Source organism: Melanotaenia boesemani, chromosome 1, assembly GCF_017639745.1.
Source record: "Melanotaenia boesemani isolate fMelBoe1 chromosome 1, fMelBoe1.pri, whole genome shotgun sequence".
NCBI classification, from domain to species: domain Eukaryota; kingdom Metazoa; phylum Chordata; class Actinopteri; order Atheriniformes; family Melanotaeniidae; genus Melanotaenia; species Melanotaenia boesemani.
Window position 1 is genome coordinate 17,656,628 of NC_055682.1, and position 12,114 is coordinate 17,668,741.

The window sequence follows — 12,114 nt, forward strand, 5'->3', positions numbered from 1 at the left end:
AAAAGATTCTCTGGAAATTATATAGTTGCAGGGGATGGAATAACATCCCCTCCAATAACGTTTTCCCAACGAATGGGAATGAGTGGTGTTTGACGATACTATTTCTGTGAGTGGAGGGGAGTTCTCTGAAACAAAGACTCCAATTTCGTTAGGAACATGCCATCTTCTTCTAAAGTGTAGGGGGTTTGGGGAGGGAAGTGAAAACTTTTTGAATGTGTGCCATGTCTGTACCATTCTCTTATCTAAGGCCCGCGACTGCCAGCTGGCGGCTGAATATGCCCACTTGCACTGTGATGATAGAGCCAGCCAAGCTAGTTGGCACACTAAATGGAAAGACTGGCATGTGATCTAAAGCCAAGTGCAGCGTTGTGTGAGGTAGCTGCATATATGCTGCACAACCCCCATCTCACTTCAATCCTTGCCTCTGCTGAGCAGCATTTTCACTGAATCTGCAGTTTTCCAAACAATTTCAAAAGATTCACAAAAATTAAAAACATCATCAGTAGTAATGCTCAGAGATGGTGATTTAAGAATAACAAAAAGGATATGATTACTTAACCTATATTTATGATTACATTTAACCTCTTTTATTGTGAACTTTCCTCTTGTGGAGCCAGGGTTGATCTCTTCCCAAAATAACGAGGCCAAGACTGTCACAAGAACATCACAACATTAGAAAATTTATAAGTCTTTTTGTGCTTAATTTTTTGCTGTATGCGTGAACACAATAGAATCAAATTTCTATAATTACTTCAGCAAGGGTATTTTTTTCATTGTAATGACTGCTAGTTGTATGTTCACTATTTTCAAGGTGATCATGATGCTTTTTTTATGTAGCTCTTATCTGGTTAAAAGTAATTTGTGTAACTCTTATGTGTCTTTCCATAAAGGATAAGACAGTTAATTTTGCTCTTTTAGTTATGCAACTGTTAATTTGTCTGTATTTAAAATAAGGAAAAATTAAGGTTTTAAGGTCCCTTCTTGCAAAAGAGCAGAGTTGTGTTAAAAATGGAGGAACCATTTAATCTACTCTTGTTTCATACCGGCCGATTAATGTCGCTGCACTGTCCTTCACTACATGAAGAACCGGCATTTGTTTTAGGTAAGGTATATTTAAGACACAGGTTACAAAATGATGTTTAAGAGTGTATTTTCACATGTAAATGTAATCATGTCTAAGGCTTATATATATAGTACGTTCCGGTAAAGCAGTTTTGTTCTTTTCGAGTTTCTTGGCTCTTGTCCGATCAGTTGTTTTCGCTGCCACTTACCGAAATAAAGTCAAATGACCCGTAGATGGTAAATATAATCAGCACTAAAATCAACAGTTTTGGTGACAGTACAAGGGAGCAGGTACTCTGTGTTTTTTTTGTTGTGTTCCATATCTCCAGTCCTTTATCTGATCTCACGTCGTCAGATTTGAGTGTATACTAGAACAAAATGACTAAATATCAACGAGTTGTAAAAAGATTTACGTATATTTCAGTGTTGATACGAGTTTCTGGAAAAAATGCTTACGAGTGGGTTTAGAGGTAATTAACAAAACGTGCATGTACAGTGATTAGAGTGAAATACAGTTGCGTTTAGCTGACATGAAAGAGTAGTTTTGAGTTAGACCTTCAAATACTGTGTTTTCAAAAGCAAAGTAAATAAATAAAAACGGGTAAGTTGCAGGTAAAAGGTCTGCTATTTTATGAAGAGGGAAAGGGAGATCTGCTTTGGGATATGGAAAGGGCTTTTGAACCTCTGACAAAATAATCCTGTAATTTCAGTTTGGGATCTAGTCTTAAAGGCTGGCTTAAATGCTAAAATATTCCACTTGGACACTGGATATTGTGTTTGGAGAAAATATATTATATCTGATATTTTTGTTTTGTCTTGTTTGTTTATTTTGCCCTGTCTGAACCACAGTACCACATAATGGACTCCAGATACCTTACAGCCTTGAAATATTCAGGTTTTATTGTTTTAGAAATACATTACCTGTGCAGTTCTCCCTGTTTGTAGCAAATGAATCAATATATAATTCATTTTGTAGGATAGAAATCAAACAAACAAACAAACAAACAAAAAAAATAATAATAATAAACTTGAGCTACAGGTAGTTAATATGGTGTAATGAGTTGGTCAAACTAAATAATATAACCTAAACCCCTTTTTCTTCTTCTCAGCACAGGTATTGTTTAATATGAAGACATGGAGGAGACTAAGGATGGAGCCATTTTTAAATTTGAACTCTAAATAGCAATGAATAGTTACATTTCAAATATGCTATCATCACGTGTTGCATCTGCCAGCCACCCTCTAAAGTGGACTTTTCTTCACTGGAAAGCCATTTTTTACAAAGCTGTTTGTCCACCAAATCCAGGGCAGTTGTTGTTGGGAACTGTTGTTCAAAGAAGGGCTTACAGATGGACAACAGCACCATCCTCAAGAATAAACCAAAAACCTGTGTTTACCAAAGCAACATCATTTGGGGAAAAACTTGCAATCGTTGACACCAGTGGCAGGCACAGCTACAAGCAGCTGTACTGCAACAGCTTAGGTCTTGCTAGTAGAATCAGTACAGCTCTTAACTCAGACTTTGGGGGTCTGGATGGAAAACGAATCTCCTTTCTGTGTCCAAATGATGCTTCCTATACAGTTGCACAGTGGGCAGCTTGGATGAGTGGAGGTACAGCAGTACCACTCTACCGAAAACACCCCCTGTCTGAACTGGAGTACATAATCTCTGATTCCCAGAGTTCACTGCTGGTGGCAGCACATCCGTATGCTGAGACCCTTGAGCCACTGGCACAAAAGTTGGGACTGCCTTGCCTAACCTTGCCCCCTACATCTGACCTGGATGCTTTACATGGGACAGACACACAGAAGGAGATTTCTATCACAGACTGGGCTGATCGACCAGCTATGATCATCTACACCAGTGGTACCACAGGCCGACCCAAAGGGGTCCTACATACACACAGCAGCATCCAAGCAATGGTAAATTATTACATTTAACTGCTAATTAGATTTGAGATGAGGCAAATTATATTTCTAATTGTTTGTTGTCATAGACTAATAGAATAAATGTTTATCTTTAGTGAAAAAATATTGCCTTACATCTTTGAGGTACAGTTCTTTTCAGCAACATCAGCTACAAGAATGAGACTTTTATGAAGGAAAATAAAAGTCCAGAAAGTCTTCAGTACACAATTTTTAGTGTCACTTTCATGGATTATAATTTCAGTTTGAGATGGTTCTTACAAAAAATTAACCTGACTTGTAGTTTATTTTCAGTGTTAACATTACATGACCTAAGTAATGAATGATGATTCTGTCACACTGAAAAAGGTCCTATTTTTCTCAGGGATGAAGGTAAAGGAGAACTGTTTGACAAGGCAGTCAAAACAAATCTTGAATTAAGTGTGAACCCTTTTTTATGTGGTAAAGACATTTCAGTCATACAGCTGTAAATCTAAGATAAAAAAAACTGCCAGATATCTATAACACCTAATATTGAACTTGAGCAAGTGTTTTCAATGAATTCCAAACAGTAACCAAGCAGAGCTCTGCAGGCGAAGAACAAGAAGGCCACTGCTTTTCAAAGAGAGAAGAGACTAGTGTTTAGGAGAAGTTTTGCAGATGCCTACAGCCTTGCTAAGATAATTCTGGTTAGACAGATTCAACCAAAACAAAGTGAATGTAGTTCATCAGATTGTTCATACCAAATATCACACATGAGAAATAGAACAGGCTACCTAGAGTAAAACGTGTTAGGTTCTGTCGTGCTGCCATTCTGCCCTCTACATTGCCTACAACAAACGTTTCAAAGGAATGATAAAATCAGAATCCATTTCACAAAGGAAAACATTCAAACAAAAGCCTTTGTTTTACAAAGGTAGAACTGACGCAGATAGTTTGGAAAATTAAAAGATGAACAGTTTCAAATTGGTCAGCTGTGAGTCTTTACCTGGAACACAGAAAATTTGTAGACACTAATGACAATTCATTGCAGTGGAAGAACATCAGAAACTTGCAGCACTCATGAACTGTGAGGAGATGTTAAGAGACTTTAATCATTGCAAAGTTTCTGGAAACAAATATTAGATATACTTTTTGCATATTTTTATTGCATGAAAGTTTTTTTTTTTAATGTTGATTATTTGCTACTGATCAATAACTTTCAGTAACAAATAACTAGGACGTTTGAATTCTCGTACCAATAAGTCTGACCTGGTCTGTCGAAGATACAACAGGTTTTTCTAAAAAGTTGTTGTTGATTCACATAAAACCAGTAAAATGTTGTTTTTTTATAACTGTTCAGTTATCTTAACTGAATTAATTCAGTTAAGATAACTGAACAGTTAAGTGAATTAATAACTGGTAGAAAAATGTCATACTGGTTATAAAGACAGATGGTAGTTGTGGTTTAAACTCCATAGAACTAACACAAAGCTGGCTTTAGCTGCAAAATGTCCAGCTCAACTATTAGCTTTTCAGCAAACTTACTATGAAATAAACATTACACACACACACACACAGGTTTTTGTGTTTTTAGGCCCTTTGTTTTTGGTTTTGCACAATTTATCTAACATAATACACAATTTTAATGCAATACATACTTTATTGGTCTATTTGTATAAAAGTATCAGTTTAGTATAACCATACCTTTTATTATCTCTATTGAATACTTAAATATTCCAGTCAGCCTTAATTAAGCAGTGAAAAAAATTATATATTAATGTCATGGTCAGTTGTCTTAAGTTAGATATTTCTACTGGATGTGTTGCTTGAAGATATACTGTGAAATAACTACCCAGAGTTCTACAAAACCAGTATATCCTGTATAGATATAAAATATGTGCATATTTCTAAATGTCCAGACACTCACACATATTTGACACCTTGATTAGCACCATTAATTTGTTTTTGCCATTAAAGACCTCCTGATGATTATTTTTAAGTGAAATTGGCCTACATATTCAACAGTGTGGAAAATGAATCCACTCAGTAATGAAGCAGCTTCGGTTGTGAGTGAATGAATGATTAGGTGACACAGTTGATTTCCTGGAAGTAAAGAGCATTAGAGCATCAAAAACGGCTGCTGTTGAATTTATCAGTCTTATTGATAGTTGATAGTTTGCGTATTGACTTGTCTCCGTTTGTTATGTGGTATACGATAAACTTGTGGTTGTCCTTGGCCAGGTCTAAACTCACTGAGGTTTTTGTCTGGTTAAATAAAGGAGAAATAAAATGAAAAGGGCAATGCTGGAACACTTTTTAGTGGACCGAAACACAGGATGCAGACCAACTACCTAACTTAATTACTGAGGTACACTTTGTTATTATGCATCAAGCTGCTTAAATATAATAGCATCATGAATGGTATGGTAGTGACTAATTATTAGCATAATTTTCTGATTTTGTAAACCCCATTAATTTTATTGCTTTGCTACATTTTTCTTCTTACTCTCATTTCATTGAAAGTATACTGATTTAGAGCAACTTCATTGACACTGGCAATGTATTTTCTGAATAAAATAACAGCAGATGAATATTAAGTTTAAGTGTCCTGACTATAGTGAGTATTGTCTGTTCTCTGTTTGCTGGTCATGCATTGAGAAAATAACTGACCCTGAAACAACTCCTCATAAAATATGTAATATATACATCTGTCCATATGTTTACAGTAATAGTTAGCAGCATCACACCCATAGTTTAAAATTAGGAAATAGTAACAATGTGCATGAACGCCTTCTGTCATCCCTTCCTTACTTCATGTACAGTATATTTTTATGGACAACTTAACCTTAACAAGACATGAGGAGTTACTCAATCATGCAAGTACAGATATGGAGACATAGGAGGAGGATGTGCCGATGAATCACAACTTATACTCCATGTGTAGGAAACAGAGTAGAAAAATTCAGCAATTGTTGAAATGCATTTACACAGTATTTAGACTAAAATAGCCAGTTCATGTTTTATTATGAGATCAGTTTATTTGAAGAGATTAGTTATTTCTCCATCAGGTATGCACCTAGTTTGGGATTTTGAATTATTCTTAAGTTCATACTGTTGTCTCAGAAGGTCTCTATGCATTATCAAAGAAACAAAAACTAGAAAATTGATTAAAATAGATTTGAAAATGGCAGGTTTGGAGGAAACATTGAAATTTCAACAAATAAACTACATAATAACATCTCCATAAAAAGGAAATTAGATATGATTTAGAAATGTCCCTTTCTCTTAAACATGATCAAACATGTCACCAATATTAAAAATCGTTTCATCCATACAAACATGAAATGTATAGTAACACCATTACAAACATTGAGATAAATACAAAACGCAACCCTATGAAATCCCTGTTTTTGGTGATATTGCTGTCAGACTGTGCTGGAGCAGTCACTGGAAATTTTAACCTAGTCACATAACTGTATTCTGTAATCTAGAAGAGAATCAAATGACAGCTTGTAGGGGATCATTGTAACAAGTGTGTGTGACAGTATGTTCTTTCCCTCCCTCCTCTTTAGGTCCAGTGTTTGGTGTCAGAATGGGCGTGGTCCAAGGATGATGTCATCCTCCACACCCTGCCGCTCCATCATGTGCATGGCATCGTTAACAAGATGCTGTGCCCGCTCTGGGTGGGCGCCACCTGCGTCATGCTTCCTGAATTCCAGCCTCAGAAGGTCTAAAATACACTATGTCTCGTTAGCGTTTTCTCTCGGTTCACTTTTTCATGAACGTCTCTGATCCAAAGAGACCATTTGCAGTAGTATGACTCTAAAGGTGACTTACTAAGTTGAAAATGAGGCCAAAAAGTATTTTAGACTTTAGTGATTTTGTACAGAAAAAGTACTGCTGGGTTGAAAAAGACCTTTAGCTTCTTTCACATCAATCCCTCTTTCTCTGTCACACTCAGGTTTTCCTCTTGCTCCTCTCTTTTCCCTCTTTTCTCCTCGCTTCATCTCCTCTCCTTCTCGCCCTCTATCAGCTTCTCCTCCTCCTCCTCCTCTTCCCTCCCTGACTGTCAAACTAAGTGTTTGGGGCTCAGTGATGAATTGCCCTGTGTGGCTTTGTATCTGACCAGTGCCGACTCACGGCAGGGGCTTAAGCAGCAGATCAATCGATGAGATGACATTGAAGGATGATAGTGCTTGTTTGGCCCTGAAACGGGTGGGGTGGAGGGGATATAAGTGTTTGCGTGGAGGTGTTGCTTTAAAATAGTGTAGACACCCTTTTACTCAATGTATGTGTATTTTTTTGTACATCAGAAACTCAGTGAGGGTCGACAGAAAGAGACGGGTCCTTAAAGGACACGTGTATCTGTCAACACAGGTATTGCTACACTATAGTAGCGATCAGCATTCAGCTGTTATCCCTGACCTTGTATACCAAACCACCAAGCCCCTTCTCTCAAACCTTAGAAAAAAGCTTTTATTCTCCTCCTGATGTTAAAGTTCATTGATGAAGTGATCGATAGTCTGTCTCTTCTGTCTTGTAAGATCTCTGAAGGATAGCCTAGGCAGCAGAGGCCGCCATTGATTTTTGTCTGATTTTGCCAGGAGATGGTAACAAAAAATTTTTTTGCTGGAATTTTGCTCCAGTAAATGACAGAATAGTCATTTTAAAATATTTTGTTGCAGACTGCAGCAGATTTTGTGTGAGTGTGCACAAAGTCCTGGTCACGCATTTAACTTTAAATTCCTGTTGACTTTTTAATCACAGCGACTCAAACTGAGATGTTTCTTAACTGGCATCAGAAGGTGTCAGTTTATGATCATTTAAAACGAATGAGATTTTATTATAGTTGCAAACTGTAATAATAAAGATATAAGATAAAAGAATATTATTAAAATAAAAATTTTAATTAATATCATGTGACAGTTTCTGTGTCCTGTACTCAAACTGTGCAGCCTGAAAACCAAAGGCTCTGCTTCTGATTGTAGTCCTAGAAATTCTGGGAACTACAAGCAGGCAGATATTCTTATAACTCTGAGTTCTTCTGGGGATGATGTGGAATGAAGAGATCTACCAGATAAGATGGAACTAAGCCATTAAACACCTTTTATATTCTGAAAGGGTCTTGAATCCAATTATAAATTCTACACTTTATTAGCCCTGTTTCCACTGAGCGATTCGGTCTGGACCAGTACAGTTTGGAAGTTTTAGAACCTCAATACATCCAGCCAGTTCAGATGAGCGTTCCCACTGCAAGTTGGACCACCACTGGGCATGTAGGGAATGCCTAGTTTGGCATCATACTAGTGCGATGACAACAAACATGACGCTACAAACAACAATGGAGGCCAATCAGCTGCTCGTTTTTGTTCTGCTTGGCTTTTGGTTCTTTGTTTGAATGATACATGCCGCATTGTACGACCAGACCTTACTGTTGTTTGCAGGCATCCTTTTCCTTTTATCTTTCCAACATCTAACTGAACCATGAACACAACGGCAACGCTGTGTTTGTTTTGCGCTTGCTTTTGTTGTGGGCAGTGATGTTTTTCTGTCCGCCTATCAGTGGATTTTATCGTTGGATACCAGTAGCTCCGCCTTAACTTTACCATAGCACTTTCTTATGGACCTATAACTGAAGGGGGTCCATAAATGGTGCTGTATGGTTCGGTTGTATGGGCCTCATTTATAATGGAAACACACAAAATAATACACCCGCCTGAACTGAACCGCTCATTAAACAGGGCTATTGAGACTATAAAAAGAGAAAATCATGTCCTTTTGGAGGTAACGGTCACAGGTCCACAGCGCTTTGGGTCAAGCAAAAAGTTTTCTCCTGATTATGTTGGTGAACTTATGACATAATGCAGAAACAGTCAATTGCATGTGGGTTGGTTTTGTTAAAGAAACATCGAAGAGGTAAAATTAATTTGGAATTGCCAAATGCAAATATTGATGTGGCCTTTTCCCAGCTGGAAATCCCTGAAGAGCAAAGGTCTTTGGGGTGATAAACACGTTGCTTGTTGTCTCCTTGACAGGTAATTTGCCGGATGTTCTATACCAGTATAGATGCACTTTGTTGCTAGATAGTGGGTAGCCAGCTTTTGAGATGGTTGCTCTCCAACTTGATCTAGATGTCTGTAATTGTTACACACTTACTTAAATAGCCTCAAAAAAAAAAGATTGGTTCTCTGCTTGGAAACACTTTATTGCCTTTGTGTATATAAAATGAAACACATTTTTCTAAACAAATAATTCACATAGTAATTGTACAAATTGAATTTTTGAAGAAGCTTCTGGAGATGTGACATCTTTACAGTATTCTTTATTAAGCTCATGTTTTCTTAAACGTAAATTTAGTTAATGCAGAAAAATCTCAGCAGCTGTTTGATGGATATCTATGCAGCTTTATGCAGACACTTATTATCCCCAAGGGGACGAAGCCTGCTGCTTTTTGGTCATTTCCTTAAATGTCCTCTTGTGTCACTAGCAAAAAAAAAAGAAGAAATTATTGCCTTTAAATTTGTTGGCAGTCATTCATGGTCCCCAGTCCCAACTTAGTCTGCGTGATCATCAGATTCTTCCCCCCAGCACCATCATAAGGCGACTCTGTCTGATGGACTCAGGTATCTGAACAGTAAAGTATTCTATCGAGTGGCATAACATTTTTTGTAGTAACATTATTTTATTCTCAGAATTAACTGGAATCAGTTTACTTTCTCTCCAGCTCCGTTATCATTTTAGATTTAAGTCTTTTGTTCATGATGACCAGATGACATCCCTCTCAGACTGCATAATACCTTGTGTTTAATAACTAAATGTTTTGATGAAAAAGTTGAACATATTAAAGATGATTAAAATAAATTGACATTATTTATCCGGACAGTCACACTGTCGTCATGATATTCTGCTAAATAATGCTTTCTTGTTGTCATAACGCCACAACTCAGGATCTGAGTGGAGATAGTGCTCATATCAGTTCATGTTTTTATTTGGTGATTCATATCTTTTCTTTTTTTTCCTTTTTTTTTGTCTTTATTACATACACCTATTACATGATTCTGAACCGACATCAATGTTAATATGACTTTATCTAACACTAAAACTCTAGCTTCTTCTTATTAAATAAAACCAAACAGTTTTATTGCAGCAACTATTGCAGCTTAATTAAAGAATTTATTGAAAAGAGCTGTAGGTGAACTCTTCAGTTATCTAATTTGCTTACACACCAACATCCAGTTGAGCCCAATGATGAGTACAGGGTTCAGCCCTTCATGAAGTTGTTTAGGATGCAGGCGATTGCTCTGGGCTCTCACCATATCTTGTCCCCGAGGTGGAGACCAGCTCGTTGACAGACATAAATTGCCTTCCTCTCCCCTCCTGAGTGAACTTGGTGGAAGCGCTCTACTGCACTTGATAGACACTACCCAGAGTGGTCAGGGCACACTCGGTTAATAATCCTTCCCTCTGCACAAAGTCTTATTTTGTATGCTTACAGGTGATCTGTAGATGCCCACAATTTTAAGAGGTTTGAAATGGAATTCAAGACTGATTAGACTGTTCGCACATCTTCATTGTCTTTGCTTTATTTGTCTATATTTGTCAGTTCTGTTTGTTTATGAGAGGCAGAAGAAGTGAGAGGAAGGCAGTTTAGTAGATATTAGATTAGGTTATTGGGTGGATGAGGTCGCACGAAGGAGAAGAGGAAGGAAGAGTTTAGAAATTGCAGGTACATTAAGAAGGATGTGCTGTTACTAAAGGTGAGAGTGATGATAGGGGAAAAAAGCTGTGTTTTTCTTTGTGTGAGTATGTATCTGTGTTTGTGTGTGTACGTTTGAGTCTGCAGAGGCAGCGAAGCAAGAAATTACGAAATGGAGAGCGAAGGTAAGTGAATGTGAGATGGGGAAAGTGGAAAAAGAAAGATGAAAAGATTTGAGGGTCAAAGATGAATAGAAGTAGAAAGAAGTCATTTGGAAATAATAGTAGAATGAATTAAGAAGAAAGAGGATAAATGGACTGAAAGGGGAGGTGGCAGAGGAGGAGCATTTTGTCTCCCCCCGCGAGGGAGACGGTTCTCAGAGAATCTGTCTTTCACCTTCACTTAATGCTGTTGTCCCATCCTCCCATCATCTACTGCGATGCACCCAGACCTTGTGGGTCTGTGCATGTTTGAGGGATGAGGTGGAATGGGCGGGGCGAGTTGTGTGAAGCGGCTTTGTCCTTGAACAAGTGATTTTATATGATATTCAGAAGATATTGTTACATGTGCGTGTAGTTCATGGTGCATGTTTATGTCCTTGGTTGATGTTATAATATAAGTTTTGTCTGTGGCTTTAAATAACGAACGTCAAATGCAAAGATGACTAAATAAAGAATGTTTTTTATGCAAAAGTGATGGATTTTTTAATCATGTCGCAGAGCAGCATGCAAACTGTGTACATAGCACAAACAACACTATTCTTGGTTCTGAAACAACAACAACAATCTATTATTTTGAGACTGCAGTTAAGTGATAGCTCCATGTACAATACTGTGCAAAAGTCTTGAGCCACCTTGCAGTTCTTTGTATTGTTAGGAAAACTAAATATGGCAGAAGTAAATAAATTAAACTCATAAATATAAATGGAAATATAGTATATAAGACAAAAACAGAATTTGTATAATTCTAGCAAGCATGAAAGTCAAAATTAGATTTCTTGTCAATTCTTTAAGCAGTCTTCAGGAATAATTCTTCAGACTTCTTGGAGGACATTTCAGAGCTCTTCTATGGATGTTGGCTGACTTTCATTCAGTTTTCTGTTGCAATGATCCAACACTGTATCAGTAATATTAAGGTTCAGGCTCTGGGGATGATTTATCACTCCATGAGACCTGTTCCAGCTGATTTCTAGTTTATTGGACATACCTCAGCCTTTTCTCCCTGTTTACCTTCCATGAGAATGGCTTCTTGACAGCCACACTTTCACGGAGACCATTTCTGATGAGGCTACGTTGAACTGAGATGCCAGAAGCATCTTTTTTTTTTCTTTCTTAAATAAAATATGTATATTCTATAATTCTGTTCTATAAATATACTCATATTTCTTAAGGACATTAGTTATAAATACTGGTAATCTGCTATTGATAATATTTTTAGGGCTGCTATTTCTTATTTTGTCCTCAATTTGT

General features: G+C 37.2%; 1 protein-coding gene across 3 annotated transcripts in view; it reads left to right on the forward strand.

Moving 5' to 3' along the window:
- Positions 1 to 1,052: 1,052 nt before the first annotated feature.
- Positions 1,053 to 12,114, forward strand: part of acsf3 (acyl-CoA synthetase family member 3) — a 40,784-nt gene continuing 29,722 nt past the window's right edge. The window contains exons 1-3 of one of the 3 annotated variants that reach the window (XM_041991515.1): positions 1,053 to 1,102; positions 2,172 to 2,985; positions 6,522 to 6,677. In XM_041991515.1, coding sequence (XP_041847449.1) covers positions 2,248 to 2,985; positions 6,522 to 6,677 — 894 coding nt within the window. In that variant the 5' untranslated portion in view covers positions 1,053 to 1,102; positions 2,172 to 2,247. Of the gene's footprint in view, positions 1,103 to 1,333; positions 1,354 to 2,171; positions 2,986 to 6,521; positions 6,678 to 12,114 lie in introns of those variants that run through there. The other 2 variants (XM_041991507.1, XM_041991523.1) reach the window with 2 other exon arrangements.